Consider the following 22,731-nt stretch of genomic DNA (forward strand, 5'->3'; position numbering starts at 1 on the left):
ACCTCTTTGACAATGATGAAAAGGAAGTTGTAGCTAAAAGATGAAGAAGGTTGGCCTGCACATGGTTGTTTCTCTGAAGACGGATCCCTATAACTCAGATTGCTTTTAACTACTGTGTTTCCCTGAAAATAAGACTGGGTCTTATACTAATTTTTGCTCCAAAAGATGCATTAGGGCTTATTTTCCAGTTAGGGCTTATATTCGGGAAAATACGGTACTAAATGCATCTGTCTGGCTGATGATCTTAACTGGGGCTTATTTTTGGGGTGGGGCTAATATTACAAGTGTCCTGAAAAATCATGCTAGAGCTTATTTTCTGGTTGGGTCTTATTTTCAGGGAAACACGGTATGTAATATAAACTTTGCTTCAGATTAGGCAATGGGTAGGGAGCCTGAGGTTTTAAAGCCAAGATGAGTGCGCAAAAAAATAGGATGCATAGATACAGATTTCACTGACAGCTTAGCAGTAATTATAATAACCAGAACAACAAGTGAAGCTGATTTCACTGAATAAATTTCCCTTTAAACCTGAGCATCCAAACCAAACAGATCATATATTTTGCTTGGGATTCCAGCAGACATAGAAGCTTTTAAAATTTCACTGTTGTTATTTTTTTAACACCTTTTTTGTCATCACCAAAGTTTACTTTTCCTACTGACTTGTGATGAGAAAGCACCTTCCAAACGACACAGAAAGTGCAAGGTAGACAGGATTTCTGCCATTAGAAATTTCATCCTGGGACAATTGGTTGCCAAAGGAGAAAAGTCACATTTATCAGTTGGTGAAGGAATACAGAATGACAGAGTTGGAAGGGAGCCTGGAGGACTTCTGCTGCAACTCCCTGCCAGCCCTGGAAGAAAAAAATATTTGAAAAATAGAGGAAAGGCTCAGTTTTTCAAATGAAATTAATCAAGCTTGCGAATTGCTTTGTTTTCAGAGCTTTGGCGAATTGTGTTGCATTATTTTCTTTTTGGCACTTCTTTCTGAGCAAATATGAGTTTCAATATCACTGTTGGTTCAATTCCATGCTCTGCTGTCTCAAAATAGTTAGAAAATATCTAGACCATAATGGGACTGCTTCTTTTTATACAGAGAGAGGGGGGGAGGGAGGGAGNGAGAGGGGGGGAGGGGGGGGGGGAGAGAGAGAGAGAGAGAGAGAGAGAGAGAGAGAGAGAGAGAGAGAGAGAGAGAGAGAGAGAGAGGCCGACTGGCTGGCAGGCAGGCAGGCAGAGACAAATTTCCTTCATTCCTAATTCCAAAAAACCCCTCAACTTACCCAGGAACTGTACTCCGAAGTAGCAAGCTTCGGTCAGTAGGGTCCAACGGATTATGACCTTCTCAGATGTGTAGAGGGCGTTCCACATGATGAGTGAGATACCTATTGCAGATTGGATGGGGAAAAAAGAGAAGTATCAGATCAGCTGATTCAGGACAGGTTAAGGAGAGCTACAGTATGAAAAGACAAATGCTGCCATTCATGATACTTTATTAACCAAAGCTTTATGAAAGGACAAAATTCCAAATGGTGAGATATTGCAGATACACAGGTACCATGATTTAAGCACTCTGACCTTTCATTTTGCAAATTTTGGAGTTTGCCACAGCCAAAACTGAAGTTTTCAATGTTAACTTGACACTTAATCTACAGTACTGTCTTAACAAATTATTTATCCCTTCAATTTCTACTCTTCCCCCCCTTTTAATGCGCTGACCAAGTAATTTTAATCCATAGTTTAAAAGGGACGTGCTTTATTGAAAAATGGACTTGTAACATAATATTCTAAGCATTTATGATGTATCAGAATATTTTAATTGTATACTATTTTAGAACTGTTGGCTATCTGCCAACAGTTTCATTTTGTACATTTTGTTCTTTGTATTTCCTATTTGTATATTCTTTTCCATTTTTATTATGTTTTATCCATTTACTTTCTTTATATGTGTGTATGAATGAACCTTACTATTTGTGCTGTGATTTTTTTTTTAAATTCAGTTCTGAAAATATTTTTCTAAGAAGCAAGTTTTAGGATCAATAAAACTAAAAAGTTCACTGTGCTTATGTAATTTTATATATACTTTTACAATGTCTTTCCCCTCTCCAAAATCTACCAAAATCTCAACTCCTCCTTCTCCCCCTGCCCTGCATTCCTGATAGATGTTTATCTCCTAGTAGCACACTCTTCTTTGGACACATTATGTGAAGATCTAGGTCTCTGGAGAAAGCTCTCTCTTTCTCTCTCTCTTTTATTGATTTTTTTGATCTTTAATCCTGAGAAATGATGTCTTACAAGCTGATTTTTTTTATAATTTTCTTTTCATCTATTCTTAGAAAGTTTCCTTGTGTCCACATATTCCAAAGTCATGTTCCGAGTCACTCATCTGTTTTTTTATTCATATGGCCCCTTTAATTATGAAGACATCAACCGGTTTTATTTGTAAATCCATTGGGACCATTGTTCCATATGACTCATATTCTGGAAGTTTTAAATGCTTTTTGAGATCCACAGCATCTTTATCCATATCACTTTTGTAATCAAGCATTGTCTTGAAACTCCAAATCCAAATTCAAATCAATCCCAATCTCTGTTTTATCCAATAAAATCTGTGGTTCTCCTGAATAAATTGTTCCCAAATAGTTTTAGTTTCTTCTTTACAGGTAGTCCTCACTTAATGATCATTTGTTAAACACTCCATAGGAAATATTCTTTCAAGTCCATCTAGCCCCTTAACTAAAATCAACTTTCTAGTCTCCCTTTTGCCATTTCCCAAAAATTAATGTTTTTCTTTTTAACCCTTTAATCCTTACATTTACATTTAATTTCTTCCATCCAGGGTGAGACGAGATTCTCCCAGAAACTTGCCCTTCAGAAGATTCTTAATATATAGAAACTCAAGAATAAGAATAAGATCGTGATGGGTCGGACACGGCTTCGCAACTAACAACAACAAGAAGAAGAATAAGGGAGCTTTGTAACATAGTTAAGGGAGGAGGTAGGCAAACCTAGTGTCCAATTTGAAGATGCAAAATCACTGCTTAGGTAAGATGATTCACCTGCCTCAAAAGCCCCAAGAACTCTCAAACCCTGCTGGAGACAGCTATTTCACAATCTCTTCCCAGAAGAATTTCTGTTTGGAACAAACTTGTGGATAATCCTTATCCTCTCCTTAATCCGAAGAAGAGTTGTCAGGAGCCAAACACTTGAATTCTATTGTGGTCCTCTCCTATTACTATCTCCGGAAGTCTCTCTTGAGAAGCTCTGAGGCTGGGAAAGATGGAAAGAAAAAGAAGTCCAGATGGACTTGAAGGATGAGGCTGGGGAACAGACTGGCATGGAGAAAATCTCTCTCTATATAGTTGCTATGAATCAACACTGACTTGATGGTATGTAATCAATCAACATAATCTATCACATTCCTCACTGGGTTTGTGTGTCTGAGACAGCAAAAATCTTTATGCCTTGTCTTTGGATTGTGTCCGTGTACTTCAGCAATCAATGGAAAGAGAAATATAAGCAATAAAATCCCCACAGAAGCTCTAGAAATGACAGTTCACATATCACTAATTTATTCCAGCAACTACAGCCTGTTCACAAGAATAAAGAATAAAGAATTCAAGAATAAAGAGCTAAAGCAAAGCTAATTGTCTATGGAGATTCTCAGTCATCCAGGTCATAGTTATCCCAAAGATGCTTTTTCATGAGGTAACTGGACTTTCTTGTTTTCTTTGAAGACGTTTCGTCTCTCATCAAAGAAGCTTTTTCAGTTCACAGCTGAAGAAGCTTCCTGGATGAGAAGCGAAATGTCTTCAAAGAAAAACAAGAAAGGCCAGTTGCCTCATGAAAAAGCATCTTTGGGATACAGCAAAGCTAATGTTTCCCCATTAAACTGGGAACAATGTGGTGTGTTGTCTCATAATCTAAGCCTGTCCCTTTTGAAGTGGGAGAAAGAGAACGCACAAAATTTGCTAAAAATGAGAGTGCCGGCAGAGCCAAGTTTCTCTGTATTTTTATTTGTAGCCAGCAGATGCTGCTGCAGACTTAGAAAAAGAATAAGGCAGGAAAAGTTTTCCCTCTGCACAAAAAATTGCCTGTGACAACCAGACTCAAATCTATTTTGACTTCCTGCAACTATGCAAACATAGTGTATGACTTCTAATAGCTGTGCCCATACAGTCCCAACCTTATTTATAATTTCTCCCAGAAAGGGAATGGGAATGGGAACACAAAATAGCACTGGGTTGTGAAATCTAAAAATGACTCTAAGCCCTAAAGCAGATCATTTTAGTCATCAAGCCAGCAGCTGTGGTTCAGCTTGGATAAATGCTTTCACATAAAAAAAACTCACAAAAACAAGCCAAACAAGCTAGCGCTCATCCTTCTCCCTAACTAGATTAGTTTAATTTTATTCTACTTTATAGCACATGTCTGTAGGGTAGAGTTTGGGTCTCTTTATTTGTTCAATTTATGTTCCATTTTCTCTGGAATTGCTCACAGTTCTGCACACACTGTATATCTCCTCTAATTATATCACCAGAATGACAAGTCTGTAAGGAAGCTTGTGCAGAGATGGAGGGCCTATCCCAAAGACACCATTGGATTCCCCCCACAAATTTTAAATTTCTATTTAAACCATCTGTTTTCTTTCACATGTAGTTTTAATACTGACTGAGTACAGAGTGGATGGGTGGGAGAAATCAACTGAGTGATTCCTAGGTGGGTGGAAGGGATGTCTTTTAAAGAAGTACATTAAAATGTGTATGTCTATGTGTACATTGCACAAGCCTATAGGTTCATTCCTGGAGGAATTTTTTTTTAACAGGGAAGGAAAGAAATGACTGGACTTTAATCAGTGCTTGTGATTATGCCAAGAATAGAGTCTTGTCCCACAGAATTTCAAAATGAACCACTTTTACACCATTTTATAAAATTACAGTTTTGAAATGACCATTTAGTGCTATCACAGATGCATTGCTTATGCTCCAGAATTATATAGTCCAGGAACAATTTCATTTACCATTGATAGCTCTGCTGTAAATAAAGCATCAGAATAACTTTGAAACTGATTAGGAGATGGTAAAATCATGACGACTAATCTCTGTGCTACGGTAAAATGACATTTAATTATTCTAATATCCTATATGTCTAGCAAATCCCAATTTGCATTTCAACAGCTCAAGCTTATGATACTCGTGCATAAGGTCTTGTTCCGTGGCTTTGTCTCAGTTTGATGAGCGTACACACAGATACACAAACACAAAATTGTAACACTGGAATCATATCCGACATTGGTGACCATCACAGCTAGCAATTTGAACCCATCAATAGAGATGTAATTCCACTGAAATTGATTCATACATCAAATGTGGCATGTTAGTAAGTATATAATGAATCCTGGCAATCAAAAAAGTTTTTCCATAATTCAAACACCATTATTTTCTGTGTGTCTGAGAAATGGCATTACGGGATCAAGTAATACTGCTTCCAAGGTTTGTGTAGAAAGAAAAAAATATATGGCTGATTTCACTTGTCAAGTGATCTAGTCTAGGGGTCTTCAAACTTGGCCCTTTTATGACTTGTGGACTTCAACTCCCAGAATTCTCAGCCAGCGTGCCTGGCTGAGGAATTCTAGGAGTTGAAGTCCACAAGTCATAAAAGGGCCAAGTTTGAAGACCCCTGATCTAGGCTATTATACCTAGTTTCCCAGATATATTTTTGCCTTGGCATTAAAGGTAACTTAAAATGAAATAATTTAAAAATTCTTGAAGCATCTTGAATAATGAAGTTTGATATATTACAGTCTCAAAACAGCGTGTTTCCATCTGAACTAACAAACTTTGTCTCTTGATGAGCAAATTATAACAGTGCAATTTCAGTATCATTATTTCAGATGATGGTGATGATGAAGATTTATTCTGTCCCTAGGGACTCAAGACAGTTAACAACATTACAGGTCCTGATTCTTATTTACCAATACCATCTTTCCTGAGTCTGTTAAATGACTTCAAAGCCCAACTTGATTGCACAGTATGTGTTCCTTCCTCTGGACAAAATTCCATGGAAAAAAACTTCATGAAGATCAACAGTAAACATTCCATTAATTTACCTCTTGTCCAATGGCAAGTGATTACAAAAGTTATAATCCAAAATCACCTGGGACCTAGGTTCAATTCAGACAATTTCTATGCAAAGACCCTGCATACTTCATTCCCCTTTCATCCCAGGAAATAACCTCCCACTCTTCCAGGCAGTCTTCGACTTAGAACCATAATGACCCTGTTTGTTGCCGTCATGTCACTGACCCAATTTTACAACCTTTTTGGCAACGGTTGTTAAGCGAACACCACAGTCATTAAGAGAATCAGTGGTTTGCCTTGACACAGTTTTGCCCCAAAATGGAAGTAAATGTTGGTTTTCAGCAAAACCATTGTAAAATGCGGCTGTGTGACTGCTTTGAAACTTCAAAAGGTTGCCAAGCAACCAGTTGCAAGTTGAAGACTACCTCTATAGGATTCACTCAGCTATTCCCAACAGATTAGACCACATCAACATCTGGATGCTCACGGATTACTTACTAAGTAAAGCTCCTCCATAGAGACGGATAGGCATTTTACTGTTGACTACCTCTTCCTTGAAGACAGCATCATAGATTTGATCTGGAAAGGTGAGAGCCTGGAAGAGAAAAATAAATGTCAGTTAAAAAAAACAAACCCTCCTCTAACTGAACTATTTGGTGTCCAAAGAAAAGGATTTTCACTGAAAATAGAAATCAGATATAACTAAATCTGTTTCAGACATGTGTCAATGCTCACAAAGAGAAGTGCACTTGGACCACTGTTTCATCCATGCAAGTGAGCAGCTGTTGCAGATAGCAGTGGGAAAAGAGAGAGAGAAGCTTTTAGAAAAACTACTAAAACATGGAATTTTGTTCTTATATATGACAACTGCTGTGAGATTACTGTATACTCAAAGTTTGAGGAACGGTTGGTGAAGATGATAAGAGCTTGCAAAGATGGCTAAATTGACTCCCTTGATTAGAGAAAGAACAATTATCTATTTTTAATGCTGTAAAGCCCCTATTGCATGAAACAAAAAAAAATGCATTAGGAAATGTGGGTTAGGGAAAAAAATTGGATAATAGAAAAAGTGAGTTTTTGTTGTAATTATAGATATAATCTTGTAATCATACTTATCTTTGCTGCATATCTTTTTTTGTTTTCTTTACTCCTTGTGTTAGTTTTATTAAAACTTTTAATGACATTTATATTAAAAAAAAGAAAAGAGAGCGAGAAAATCCAATATTTATTTCAAAGAAACATAGAGCTGGAAAGGGTCTATTTAGACAATCTTGCTCAGTGTACAAATCTCAGTTAAAGCATCCCAGACAGATTACTGTCTTGCCTCCGTTAGAATAACTCCAGTGAAGAAAAGCCTACAACTTCTCTGGTTTTATTGGTTCCACAGTTCCACAAACTGCTGATCATACTATCAAGGCCTGTTTTCCTGTAAGCTAAATATATTATTTCATAGCCTGCATTTTGGAACACGAGATACCAGGTCTTGATTATCTTCTACGACATGTGATTGCAACATCATTTAATACTTGATTTATGACCACAATTAGGATCAGAATTTCTGTTGCTAGGCAAGGTTGTTAATTTTACAAGTTTTTTTTCCCCCATGGTTCTTAAACAAATAAACTGCAGTTGTTCAGCGAATCATGTGGTCGTTAAGCAAATCTGGCTTCCCCATCAAATTTGCTTGTCAGAAGCCAGCTGGGAAGGTTGCAAAGGGTGATCATATGACCCCGGGATGCTGCAACCGTGATAAATAGATGCCAATTACCAAGTGCCTAAATTTTGATCATGTGGCCATTGGGAATCTGCAATGGTTGTGATAGGACTGGTTGTAAGGCACAGTGTTTTTGTAATTTTGAACAGTCACTAAATGAGTGGCTGTAAACTGAGGACTACCTATATTTGAAAAGTGTTCTTGGACTACTGCTTCCTCCTAAGTCTTCTTTTAGAAGAAATGAAAGCCTAAATGTACCATCCCAGCCTCTTCCTAGACTTAATCTGTGATCCCTTTATAATTTCCATTGCCATTGTATAAACCTGTTCCAATTCTCTGAATCCCACCACTAGAAACAATGCTCAAGGTATGACTTGACCACCACTAGAAACAATGCTCAAGGTATGACTTGACCAAAGCAGAATAGAGTGGCATGATTACTTCTTCTGATTTGGAAATTATACTTGTATACTATATTGAGATTGTTGATGCAGCCTTAAATTGTATTTGCCTTTTTTCCAGTCTCACCTCACCATTGGATCATGTTCAATATGGATCAATTATTACTAAAAAATCGTTCACAAAATCTTATTACCAAGTTTGGTGTCCCCCTCCCTTTTCCCCCTGCATTTGATGTTTGATTCATGACTGAAGAACTTGCCTTTATTACATTTCATCTATTACTACAGCCTACTACTCTATCAATATTGTTTTGCTCTTTTTTCTTCTAGGGCAGGGGGTCCCCAACAGTGGGCTTGTGCCTCTCCTCACACAGAACCATTCCATCTCCCCCTGCCACTAGCCCACCAAGCCAGAAAGGTATTAGGTATCCAACTCAAGTGTATGACACCTGCAAAGCTGATACAACTTGAACTTAATCTATTTATTAATTCACATTAGTAACGAAAACTAATGAGTTGAGAATCACTTGCTATCTCTCCAATACGTTGAAGAAACATTGATGAACAATGGTCAAGGGACTGAACCTGAGGACAGAATTTTTATAGATTTCATTGAAGCTTTATAAATTTATGAAAACAGAATGCTAAACTTGTCTAAGGACAGACTTTTAGGTAATTTGATGTTCGCTTTCATATGAAAATGTTTTCCACACTTACCATGATGGCGACTCCAGAGAATATGATGGCTGAGACAAACTGCCAAACCCTACAAGTTCAAATGGGGAAAAAAAGGTTAAGTATCACAATACTCTAATTATGGCATCCCCTCCAGCCAGCAGTAAATGAAAAATAGTTATTACTACTTCTGCCAAAAAGGGTCATCTGAGCGATTCCTGTTGACAAGAGAATGCAAAATAAAACAGGGTATAGAAGAGAACAGGGTTGCTTTTTAAAAGCAATTTCAAAACACTTGGGGAGGAAAATCACCAGGCAGTTCAGAAAGAGCATGTAAATGCTATCATCCAAACATTGGTAATGAGATTTTCTTTGGAAAATAGGAAGTTCCAGCTAGTAATGGAAGTTTTTAAAAATATTTACAGAGCCATGTTTAAATTAGTTAATGATCTTTCTTCAGTTACGCCATTTCAAGAAGAGATTACTATAATTAATGCCTCCTCTAAGGAATTTGCCTCTTAGTTTACTAGCAGAGCGCTGCTATACTTATATATACCCCAGGAGTCCTCCCGGTCTATTGAACTATAAGTTCTATCGTTCTATAAACAACAATAAACAACGTGATAGAGATTTTAGTACCTCAGGTTCATGCAAAAATTTAGGCACTCCTGGTTAAATTCTATTAGTTAAGTGAAGAGAAACTGATCTCCATGGTACAAAGTTACATTTGACCTCTTTTGGGTTATTTGAATGAATACTTACTATTTGTGTGCAGTTGTTTATAGATTTAGAAAAGTGACTATAGTAGGTTTAGACTCTGAAAAACTTTTCAGCCAGTACTTAATAACACCTCCTTTGGCAAAAATAACATGTTTCCTCTTTAGTCCATTACAAGTGTTACTATCCTTGCTTTTGGATATTTTTTCCACTCTTTCTTGAAGAATTCTTATAGCCCCATTTTTCTGTTTTGTGGAGGTTACAAAGATTATTTTTGGCAGATAACTGCAGATAACTGTACACAATGTTATTTTTCCAACAATAGACTGTTACTCTGGGTTAACATTACCCTCCGAGCCTTGCAAGTTGATGCCACATAAATATGCCTTTAATATACAAATCTGAAAATAAGTTGGCATACAACTTTTGCCTCCCTCCAAAATGTCTTGCACTGCATAGAATGAGGTGCTACCTCAGTGAGGTCATTCCTTTTCTGGTTGCTCCTGAGCTCCCGGCCAAATTCTAAGGCTTGATCTTCAGCAGTGTTGTTTTTGAGCTCTTGGCTGAGGTCCCAAGCCAAGCTCAAGGTAGGAATCCCACCAGGATTTGCTGTTTACTATAGCTTGGTGGTCCTTGACTTTTAGGAAGATGCATGAGCTGTGCTAAGCCTTGGGGAAGTGGGGATGGAAAGTATTTCTGCCTGACTGCAGTTGTTTTTCCCAAGAGCAGATAGCACTTTAGAAAAATGTTTTGGATCATCATCTTGCTGAAGTATCAGCTTCTTCACTGACAGTGGGACATTAGTGTTTAGGATATATTGATCGCTAATTGAATCCATGCTTCTTTTTCATATAAGAAACTCCTGTAATGCTGATTGTCCCACCCTTCCAAAACACAATAGATCCAATACAGTGTTTAATGGTTGGCAAAAAGTTTTTTTTCTTCAAATATTTCAGCCTTGTCCTCCAAATGTATCATGTTTGGTTGTGACCAAACAGTTCAAAGGGCAACTGTACAACTACACATCCATACAAGGATCAGCTAAACTTTTCAACTTATTGTTTAGAGTGATTTGTGACTTCTGCTTTGCAGTTCTGATCCATTTTCACACAGTTATTTTCTTGGTCTTTCATATTTTTCTTTAGCTGCAAAATTCATTTACAATATTTTTCATTTCTTAGCGATGTCTATCACAATGGAAATTGCCAGCTGGAAGCATTTAGAGGGTTTTTTTTCCTATAGCCTTCCTGCTTTTATTTACTATTTTTCAAATCTCAGATGAATTCCTGATTTTTGGAAGTAGAAAGAGACTATAATCATAGCCTAAGACAGACATGTCAAACTCGCGACATCACGTGACGTTGCACAACGTATCGGAGCTTTTTTGCCATTGCCGGCAATGGGGTGGGTGCGACTCCGGTATGATGAAACCGGCCCACGGGCCGGCAGTTTGACACCCCTGGCCTAAGAGGTTAGACAACTCTGAATATTGTTAAATTGTCTTCACTTGCCTAATTGTAGTCTATCATTTTTTGAAGTCTATTCAAAACTTTACAATAATAACATAAAAAAATATCATGTGCATGTTTGTGTGTGTCCAATCTTCTGCCTCTGCCATATTCATTGCTTCTTATTCTGAATCTATACATGACAGCCCATAAAGGCACTTGAATCTGTAGAAAGATAGGTTTAACTTTTTACCATGGAAGAGGTTGTGTCAATTTCTCTTCACTTGGGGAATTCAATGACACATACAACCATTTTTTACACACCACTGTAAACACTTGATTGAAAGCATTCCAAAACATTCTTGAGTTTATTTGTTGTTCCTGATGAACTTGAGAGGGGAAATAGATCTTGTTCTCTGATGCATCATCCTAATTATGTAAGTAGTAATGTGGCTGCAGGTATGATGGTCCCTACATTGTGGAATGAGTCACATTCCACATTGTGGAATGAGTCACATTCCACATATTTTGGAAAACTTTACTGAATTGTTTCTCATCAATAAAAATATGGTGAATATCACTGTTAGAAAAATTAAGGGATATTTTTATCCTTATTATCACCAGCTTATTTACATCATCTAAACCAGGGATGTCAACCTGGTGGCCCAGTGCTGGATACGTCATGCTGAAACTGCACTCACCCCATTGCCGGCAATGGAAAAAAAGTCATGATATGTCGCGACACGTCACGTCACATTGTGAGTTTGACACCCCTGATCTAAACTTTTCAATTGGTATAGTGGTTAAAGAGGAACAGACTCAGGCTCAACCCTTCCAAGACCGAGTGGCTGTGGCTGCCGGCGCCTCGGCATAGTCAGCTGACTCCATCGCTGACTATAGGGGGCAAAATTTTGGCCCCCTCGGAGAGGGTACGCAATCTGGGGGTCCTCCTGGATTCGCGGCTGACGCTGGAAGACCAGTTGTCGGCCGTGACCAGGGGGGTGTTTTATCAGGTATGCCTGATACACCAGTTGCGACCTTTTCTGGACCGGGATGCCTTGCGCACAGTCACCCATGCCCTCGTCACCTCCCGCCTGGACTACTGTAATGCTCTCTACATGGGGCTCCCCTTGAGGAGCACCCGGAGGCTTCAACTGGTCCAGAATGCGGCCGCGCGGGCGGTGTTGGGAGGGACTCGTCACTCCCATGTAACACCGCTGCTGCGCGAGCTGCACTGGTTGCCGGTAGCCTTCTGGGTGCGCTTCAAGGTGTTGGTCATCATCTTCAAAGCGCTCCATGGCATCGGACCTGGATATCTCCGAGACCGCCTTCTGCCGCAGATTACCTCCCATCGGCCGGTACGCTCCCACAGAGTCCCAGAGGAGTCCCACGGCAGTCGGAGACAGTGCCGGCTGGCGACCTCCAGGGGGAGGGCCTTCTCGGTGGGAGCCCCCACCCTCTGGAACGAACTACCCCCAGAGATCCGGGTGATCCCGGATCTCCCCTCCTTCCGCCACGCCCTAAAGACATGGCTCTTCCAACAAGCGGGATTGGCCTAGGGAATTTTAGTGGGGGTTTTAAGAGAAATTTTAATTATATAGGCCATAGCAAATATTTCTTTTTAATTTGGTTTTAAATTAGGTATTTATTGTAGCATTGGTTTTATAAGGCTGTCAGCCGCCCTGAGTCCGGTAAGGAGAAGGGCGGGATATAAATCGAATAAATAATAAATAAAAAAAATAATATTGGATTAGAAATCAAAAGACCACGAATTTAGTCCTGCCTTTGGCATAAAAGTCAACTCAGTGACTTTGGACCAGTCTCCTCTCAGCCACAGAAGGGCAATGGCAATCTACTTCTGAAATGTTAGCAATAGCAATAGCACTTAGACTTACATACCACTTCACAGTGCTTTACAGCCCTCTGTAAGCAGTTTACAGAGTCAGAATATTGCCCCCAATAATCTGAGTCCTCCTTTTTACCGACCTTGGAAGGATGGAAGGCTGAGTCAACCTTGAACTGGTTCAAAATCCTGACAGTGGGCAGTGAGTTGGCCTGCAGTACTGCATTCTAATCATTCTGATAACGTATTAATACTAACAGGTGAATACAGATTTAAGCTTGCAACACCCTAGTCCAAGCTCAATGTCTTAGCCACTGTACTCTTGAATTATCTTCATTTTTAGAGCCATTCAAACTCAAGGTTATCTTCTTGCTTAAAATATACACTGCCAGCACTTTAAATCCAATTTCAAGAGCTGTTTAGAGCAGTACAGTATCTCATCCTTGATAGTATATTGAAGGGAGAACTCTGTAACATACAGTAACATACGGTAGCCAATTGCAAATATCCCACAGCCAACTGTAATTAAGAACTCTAAACTTAAAGCCTTCTTCCCACTCTGTTTCTGCATATATATGCCCAGATAGTATTCTTCATATTGAAAAGCTATGGAACCAGGACATGCCTCTAGAGGCAAGGTTGCACCTGCCACATTGGGCTTTTTCAGCTGCAGAATGATCATGTACACATTTGCAGGAAAAGCAAGCATGCTTGGAGCCAAAATGAGTAAAATACTTAGCATCCTTGTTATGTCTCCTTGGTTCATAGGTTCTGAATGGAACTTACCTGAGCCCCAAAGGTTCCCTCACTGCAAACTTGATTTCATTGCCCAAGACTTGACTGATCTGAAATTTAAATGAACAGAATGAATAAACTGACTCAGAGCCACCCTGAAAAAAAATGAGGAAAAAAAATGCATGCATATTATATTTCTGGTCCACAAAAATAAGAAACAATAAATGATATTTGCTGCGAGTGAAACTATGACTAGTAAAATAGCTCACTGATACTCTAAACCATTGATTCTTAACCTGGGCGATATTGCCCCCCCCAGGGGGCGATTTTGTTTTTCAGGGGGCGACGAAAAGGGGTGACGCAGGGGCAAAGGAACGAAAAGGGGGCGGTATGGGGGTGATGGAGCGAAAAGTTTTGGGGACACTTTTGAGACTTTTTCATACAGTGAATCGCTGTATATCTGTCGTACAAAAACATCAGATCGCTCGCTATGAGTGGATTGAATTGTGTTTTCAAATGTTCCTCCAGCTAGCTTCAGTACAGAATGCTGTACATGTGAATATGCATCGCTTATCTTCATGCGTGTTGCGCAGCAGCCTCTACCCATACAGTGGCCCGCCATTGGCCAGAATGGGCAGTGATGGAGGGGGGAGCGCTTCTTTTGAAACATCGCATGCTGAGTGGCTGTCCCCTGTGACGTCAGCTGTAATGTTGACGTCACAGTTTGAGTTTTCAGCTTTGTTTTCGAATTTTTGTTGTGCTCTGTAAAACATTTTGTGTGTTTCTTTGTATTGTACTTTTTTAGCGTGCACTCCAGTTTGATATTATATTTTCTTTGTGTCTTTTTAATCCTTTTTACAGTGTGCGTGACTATATTTAGTTTCAGAGTTTTCATCTTGAAATTCTTAGTTCCTGCATTGCGGTTTGTTCTTATGCCCTTTTTATATTTCTTTTTGCGTCTTAAATTTCACTTGTAATTCAATCATTAAATGTTACTGTTTTTCTTTTTGGGCATTTCACTTTCTTCCAATTGAATTTTGTTTTCAGTGGTCATTACATTTAAGTGTCTTGAATAAATAAGATAATAATGAAATACATGTATCACGAAGTTTGGGAATAAAGTGCCGGGTGGCACCAAAATTTTTCACATAGTTGCGATATGGGAAAAAGACTGGAAATAAACTATTTGCATCGATATGTCCTGATGAAAATTTTAAAGAAAACAAAAAAAAGTGTTTGCATAAATTGAAGAATTATTTCCTATGTTGTGATTGAGAGGTTATGTTGGGGGAGGGGGGCGATGACAACTTCCTCATTGGCTCAAGGGGGCGATTTGTTCAAAAAGGTTAAGAACCACTGCTCTAAACCACCTTATACCAGTTTTACTTTATTGCCAACTGCACACCGTTTTTGCATTTGTAATAACTTACAGGTGGAAGATTTGATCTGTTACTCATTACATTGCAAACTTTCTCAGGAATGCAAAGCTAGATTCATTATACCTTGTTAATTCAACTGAATCAGTCTAGTTTAGAAGAAAATAAAATCTACTTTTTTGTTGTCTGACGAAAACATACATATAACAAAACAAACTGCATTTTTTGCAATGGTTGCAAGAAAGATAAGAAGGCACATCTTGACAAATAGTGTTGTTAATATTAGAGGGGATGTATTGAATCAACAATGGACTGCTGTAATTTTATCTGAATTTTGCTAAAACCTGTGGCTGAAAATAAATGTTCAAATAAACCATATACCAGCTGCTACTCTCATAATGTGTAATCTACAACATTCAAAACTAGTCATATTGTCAATAAATTATGAGCCCAACGCATCTAGGGAATGCCAGTTTTGAGAAGGATTGGTTTATACAGATGGGAAATAAGTTGCCTATGCCCAAATCAACAGTCACCCTTTGTATGCAATCGGCAGTATCAGCCTTCCCCAGATGCCAGAAATGGCAGGAAGTTGAACTGATGGTTTAGCTGAAGACTGGGTAAAATGATGTATTGAGATATTTCTCAGCAATTTAAAGCTGCCTCTCTATGGGAAAGGACATCTGAAATATAGGGAATTGCTATATCAAGAAATCAGGAAAACTCCAGTTCAGTATTCTTCCACCTCTCCTGTGTCTCTGATAGCAATTCTCCAGGGATTCAAACATCTTGAGTGGCCTGCTAAAACAGACTATAGGGGTTTTTTTTGCACAAAGAAAATGTGATTTATCACTTGCTTATGATCCTTTTGCAAACATCTTGGGGGAACAGCACAGTCTGATTGTGCAAGTTTGAACAATTAAGTGGGAGGATGGGAAATGGGAGCAAAGAAATTCAGTATCTCAAAGTTGACTGCCTGAAAAACAAACAGTCCTGAGTGACTCAGGAAAAATTGGTGAAGCCATAAAAGCTTTCAGATCATCCTTCCTTCAAAAAAAAAGGATGGTTAAAATTGGTTTTCAAAAAAGTCAATTACACAGGCTTTAATTTAAAAGGGCAAAAACTGTGGAATCCACAGAAAGTTATCTGAAAGTAACTGCAAATTACCAATGCTCATTATAGGTTACATCTAATGCAGCGTTCCCAACATGGTTTAGTACTTACTAGGATGACTCCAGGGAAGAGAACCAGAAAACATTTTAATACTTTTCCAATGGATTGCACTCAATATTCACAACAGGCAAAAGAATGGATTTTAGTTTTAAGATAAAGAACAGTGAGTTCAAAAGGCAGAACTTTGCAGCCTGTTGCAGAGATTTATTTTTTTTAATTTTTATTCATTTATCAAATTTATTTTCCACCCATCTCATGGCAGAGAGAGGGAAGTGTCCTAAAAAAGATGGTTAAACATGTTTTTTAAAAAAGATAATAACTCAATGAGTACCCCAGCAAAGTATCTTGGTGTAATCAAGAAACTACAAATCACAGGAAAGAGAGAGGCCCAAGGAAGCAAGAACAAAGGCAATTTAAACAGCCTTCAGTTGCTTCCTGCCGGCTTAGCATTATCAGCTAGGGAAGCACAGTTTGCACATGCATTACATCGTTATTTCCTGCTTTTAACAAATGATACAAAAGCAACAGAAAAGTTGGCAAGAGAAAAAAAAATAGCTCACTGGATAGGCCAAGCCCCTACTACTTTATTGGGCTATAGGGTGGCTTTAGAGAAGAAGAATTAAACATAGTTAGGTTTTCCCAATACAAAAAAACCCATCACCCCTCATCTTAAACAGAGACCAATATCCTCTTCAAGAAAGTGATATTCTTTGGGATGGGATGGAATTGCAAAGGAAATCACCAAGCCATAGAGATAGAGTTCCCAAGCTTTGGGATTCTACAGACTGAAGCCAGCATATTACTATGTAAAACATAAAATTGTTTTCCTATGTGACCTTTAAGCCTCACATGCCAATTAGAGTGTTGTGTAACCATGGAGATCTTCAGGACACAAGTTACTCTTGCCCATAGGTCCTTTTACTGTTCCAAATTCTGCGAACTCTTAGCCAGAAGTCTAGCATTTTTCTGAAAGTTTGTCATACTTTTTTTTTTGGGGGGGAGAGAGAGAGAGAGAGAGAGAGAAAGAGAGAGAGAGAGAGAGAGAGAGAGAGAGAGAGAGAGAGAGAGAGAGAGAGAGATTTGAAACTATCTACAATGGGGAGAATCTGCCAAGAAAAAAAAATTCTCCATAAAACAAAATGGAGCACTAAATTAGTTCTTTACAGAAATTGTTTGCCGTCTATATAACTGTGTTGTGGACGCTTTCCAATGACCTTTTAAAATTACCAACATTTTAAAGTAATTCTATTTTTCAAAAAAAGGTTACTGTAATTCCACTTTCAGAACAGAAAAGGCTACATACATGAAAGGCACCTGTTCAGAAAGTCATCTGACAAGGATCATTCTAAGTTGCTAAGCAACTGCTGGGGTTCAACGACAAAAGGTCAATCCATTAATTAAAAATACAACCGGTTGTAAGAAGCAGAGTTCACACAGAGAAATGGACATTGCAATCACATGGACCCAAGAACCTTCTCCCTGTTTTAACGACACCACTTATTCACGCTGTGAGGGACATAGGCAGTTTCTAAAATTTTATATATAAATAAATAAAAATCACAAGTAGAATAAACTGCTCTTCTGGAAAGGGTGATAAAAAAAACCTAGAGCAGAAAAAGGGAATGAATGGTATGCAGTGGCAATGGAAGCAGTGGATTACAACAGCCCTGGAAAATCCCAGACACAAAGGTAGTATGGATGCCTAAATTCACCACACAGCATTGCCCCAATCAGAAAGGACTGGATCTGTACATTCCAGGCTTAGATTAGCCAGAAAAAGAAGCAAAACATTATCTTTTCCTCTGACAACTTGGCTTTTGAATCTGGCCAATAGAAGTCACACTTTGCAACATGGGCTGTTGAATTCACCCTCTTGGGTCCTATTAAAATGCATTCATTCAACAATGAATCAGCATCAGCAGATTCTCAGCCATTAATGTCTCCTTGGATTTTCCTTCCGTTTCCTTTTCAGTTTTTGTCCAAGGGCATTTCATTCAGGACAAAGCATTTCATTTTTGCTTTTAATTTTTGTTTTTGAATAAGAAGCAGCGCCCAAGGAATACAGTTAGAAGTAGGCATGCAATAAGGAGGAAAGGGAAGAGAACTGTATAAACTCTTCCTTTCTGCTGTTTTGCTCATTCAAAGATGAGCACTCAGAGGTCATGCTTATCTCAGTTGAAGTGTTATCCACCAGTTTTAATGCTGGCAGCATATTATCAGCATAAAATGTGCATCTCACTGACATTTCTATCCTGCCACAGGAAAGCTACCAATAAATGGTAGTGCACTCTGAAGACCTTTCACCTTTTGTACAACCCATGGTCAGCTGCTACTTCTGTTTCCAAGCTCTCTGATAAGTGTGTATGTGAGAGAAAGAAAGACCAGTTGGAAACATCTGGACCAGGGGGCAATACCCAAAAACTAGTACATCAACATAAAGTGGCCAATAGGTGCTAAGTTGAGTCCACACTTTATAGAGATACCTGACCAAGTGGTCAGTGAAATTGTTCTGGCTGACTACCTGAAAAACTACTTTAATTGTAGAATCACTAAGGAGGACATTAAGCTGCCTCAGGTGTGAGTTGTGGATGAGTTGAAGGCAACAACATGAAGAAGTGGCGGGAAAAAAAACAGCTGGCTGGGGCATGTTTATAACTCATGGGTCAAGCTATGTAGCACACTTCAAAAGTCACATTTTCACAATTTAAGATAAATAAAATAAAAAAAAATTAAAAGTCTCATCAAAATTTGCACTAACTGATATGTGACAGACACATATTCAAATTCTACCATGTGATAACTGTCCATGCTAGCTGGGTTGCAACCTAGATAGCCTTTGCCCATTTAAGAAAATCCAAACTATTTAAGGTGCAATTTCCCTTGGATGGGAAATTGTCGGGCATAGAACTTTAGACTAGTACAGAAGTGGATGAAACATTCTGAAAAGCAACAACAGGTTAACTGTACACTTCTTCGTCATCCCCCTTTAAGGCAATTGATGCTTTGTGGCACATCATCGATCAAAGGCAAAAACAGTTAATATGAGAACATTGTGAGAAAAAGGCACAAAGAGAGAAGAGGAGAGATACGATAGCTGTACAGAAAAAAGAGGAACTTTTTGAGTTACCTAGAAATCAAAGCTCTCTATTCTTTCAGTTTAGAGAACCATAGGTTTTCTTACACCTACAAAGATGTGTCTCTAATGAGCTGAGAACAGCAGCTTCAACCATCCACCCCCACCACCCATCCCCATAGGCCTCACAATTCCACCCACAGCTGTGAAGCTATCCTCAAGCTTTTGCAATTAATTCACATACACCAACAGTTCGGTATGTATGTGTCAGTAGAAAGGGGAGAGTTATGCAATTGATTAGAAAAAAAATATAAAATTAAGGGGAAACCAAAGCAATAAATACAAACTATGAATTTCCATTTTCTCCTGTCTCATCTGCCTCGCCTTTCAAGTGCAGTTTCATTCCTTCCACCCAGGCTTAAATGTAGCATTTCCTCTCTGCCATTAACTGCTTCTCCTTTTCCATCTGATCATTCAACCCCCTTCTTTCCAAATAGCAAAAAGGTTAATTTTAAAAAAATCTTGTTTGTTGAAATGCTGTTTTGAACTTAGGAGAAATCATGGTTTCCAAGAACTCATGTACACAACCTCTCAATGCTAACTTCTGCTAAACATTCTGAGAAGTTTGTCCTGCAAGCCTGACCACTATTAATAAGTTAGTCCTACCCCAAGATATTCTTTGTGCAACTTGCAGACATTGTTCCCAACCACCTTCTTTCTTCACGTATATACCCTGCAATCACCCTTCCTTTCTGATCGAATAAAATATTTGAGTAATTAGGTTAATAATCCCCCAATCCTCAATTCTGGGTTTAAAAAAAAGGGCATTTGCTTTTTGCTTGTAGGTATGACCAAACAAGAACATCAAAAAGCCTCAAGAAACACAGATGCAAGGCTTGATGAAGACAGATTCTTTCTTTCCCTCACCAAGTGTAACAATCTTTCAAAAGTCAACATGTCAAGGGGCAGAGCAGGCTCTTGTTAGTTTTCAATCATTCTACATATACACAGCCTTTGACATGAGGATTAGGAAACAGCATACAGATCACAACATTCTTTACTCTGGCTAAAATTGACAGAAATTGGAGTCTAAGGATACCCAGGGGCCATTGGTTTACATTCCATCAACTCTCTCATCTTTTTTTAGAAACTTAGAGGAAATAAGAACATAATTAGTCCCCAAACACACTTACACCCTCTCTCAGATTTGCTCATTCTATCTGATTAACATTAATAGTGTGTTAAGCAGATTTATCCTCTATTGAAATGAAATTCAGATTCTGGATGTTTTTATGAACACAGCATACAATATTCATATTAGGTAGGTAACTCTTATGGAATCCACCAGGTTCTTCTGTCCAGCCGAGTGTCAAGTTGTAATCTTCCAAAAGTTGCTGGACTGCAACTCTCACCATCCTTCATAAAGGGCTCTGCATTCAGGATTCATGGGTTTTGGAATTTTAAGAATTTCTGGAGGATAGCATGTTCCTCATCCCTGCCTAACCTCATTTCTTGCAGTTCTTGCAGTATGTATTCAAAGTATACAAGTATATAAAATGTTTTAGCAAGAAGAATTGTTGATTCTAAGGGTCCACAATTATAGATAATCTTGGCAGCCCATTACCTTTGACCTATGAACCTCGCCGTCATCATCCTCCCCACCAACACCTAAGATCTTCCTTGTCTTCAGACGGCTCACAAGGTCTGTCTGGCTGTGCTTCTTCATCAGAGGGGGAGGCTGTTTGGTTGCCATGGTGACTCGTGGGTACTTGCTGGCTTGGGCAGAAACTGAAATGAGACAGACCAGAGGTTAGATAAATTAGAAAAAAAAACATATTTCTTAGGGAGGTTCAAATCCAGATATTTTTAAAGATGTTCATGGACATCTTTTTCATTTAATGTAAATGATTTAACCAAACACAGTATGTCAACTATTTTATTCTTTTTGTTACAAACTTCTAATTACCCCCAACAATTGCAATGATCAAATATTTTTTGACTGGGGGATATTTACTTCCACTTGAATGATGATGGCACACTAAAATCCCCCCTCACGGTGCATCTACAATCATGAAAATTTAGGAACAGGCAAGTGTAGCATTAACTTTGCTTCTCAAGTCTTATCTCAAAGGACTCTTAAACATTTACAAGATCACCTTTTTCATGCTTCTTAGTCTGGAGAAGCAATAGCAACAAAACACTCAGACAGAGGATTCAGCTCACAAAACAGGGAATCACAGGGATCTGCTTCAGTGAGATAATCTGCCTTGCCTCACAAAGGTGTTGCACAGCACCCTGGCACTGCAAAATTTTGGCCCATCACTCTACTCTGCCTCAGTGAAAAACCAAGTTGGGACTCATCAGCATCAATTGGTCTATCTACCTCAAAAACAGTAGCTGAACACAAGAAACTCTTGCTGGGCAAAGCCAAGAGTCACTTTTCTTGAACCACTGCTGAAGTAAAACATCTCTTTGTGCATAACCCTAGAACAGAGGTCTCCAAACTAGACTGCTTTAAGACTTGTAGACTTCAATTCCCAGAATTCCTCAGCCAGCATACCTGGCTGAGGAATTCTGGGAATTGAAGTCCACAAGTCTTAAAATGGCCAAGTTTGAAGACCCCTGCCCTAGAACCTTATAAGCACCTAATATTTGGTTCCACTCCAATGTTATTTCCATAACAATCCATATGTTCTACTAGTGCCAGAGAAAGATTTACCTAAAGACAATCACTAAGATCCAAGGGGGAATGGGAACCAGGATTTCTATTATCATTATCTAATACTCTGAGCCAACTTTCCCCAACTTGGCATTTCCTAGGCACAAGTGATCAGTTCCTAACAGCATGACCAATTGTATTGTAAAGCAGCAGCTGCTAGAATAGAAACCTTTAATCAGACCATTCACATTTCTGAAGATCAGCCATTTCCACTTTGGAATCACCTAGATAAGTCGTGGTCATCTCTGGCCACACTGGCTGAGAATTCTGGGAGCTATATTCTCAACACATCTGGAGGGAGAGGTGTCACAGATTAATGTTTTTGGTATCTACAGATTTCTCGCATTCTGAAACAAGACAGGGCAGTTATTGAAATCCACTGGAGACAGCTGCTTTGTGTGCTTTGTCTTATTAATTATAGTGGGTGTGGGAAGCTTTGTTATCAGCCAAGAGCCTGTCTTCCCTCCAGCTCATAGAAAGTGGGGGAGGTTTGTGATTCCAAAAGAATTATAGCAGGTTTGCTGTTTCCAGTTCTATTTTAAAGACAAGAAAGTATAGCATTTAGTCATGCCAGTGTGCCCCCATGTCCAAGATGCAGAGAGAGATAACATAAATTAAAATCCGGCAATGATGATGGTAATATAAACCAATTTGTGAGAGACTGTGGTACCACAAGAAAAAAAATGGCAAAGAAAAGGGTCAGTACTGAGCTACAGTCCAGAACCTGGAATGAACAAATCATATGAACATTTCTCGTGATCATTTTTGACAGAAAAAAATCCA

The 22,731-nt window shown here is 38.8% G+C and overlaps 1 protein-coding gene across 1 annotated transcript in view; it reads right to left on the reverse strand.

The window, feature by feature from the left end:
* Window positions 1-22,731, reverse strand: part of TP53I11 (tumor protein p53 inducible protein 11) — a 72,193-nt gene that overhangs the window by 1,591 nt on the left and 47,871 nt on the right. Inside the window, exons 2-6 of the mRNA XM_015831716.1 lie at window positions 20,854-21,017; window positions 13,659-13,717; window positions 8,907-8,955; window positions 6,573-6,669; window positions 1,278-1,379 (exon numbers count right to left, since the gene is read on the reverse strand). Coding sequence (XP_015687202.1) covers window positions 1,278-1,379; window positions 6,573-6,669; window positions 8,907-8,955; window positions 13,659-13,717; window positions 20,854-20,982 — 436 coding nt within the window. The 5' untranslated portion in view covers window positions 20,983-21,017. The remainder of the gene's footprint in view (window positions 1-1,277; window positions 1,380-6,572; window positions 6,670-8,906; window positions 8,956-13,658; window positions 13,718-20,853; window positions 21,018-22,731) is intronic.

The sequence above is a fragment of the Protobothrops mucrosquamatus genome, unplaced genomic scaffold, assembly GCF_001527695.2.
Source record: "Protobothrops mucrosquamatus isolate PMUCROS unplaced genomic scaffold, P.Mucros_1.0 scaffold_277, whole genome shotgun sequence".
Taxonomy (NCBI): domain Eukaryota; kingdom Metazoa; phylum Chordata; class Lepidosauria; order Squamata; family Viperidae; genus Protobothrops; species Protobothrops mucrosquamatus.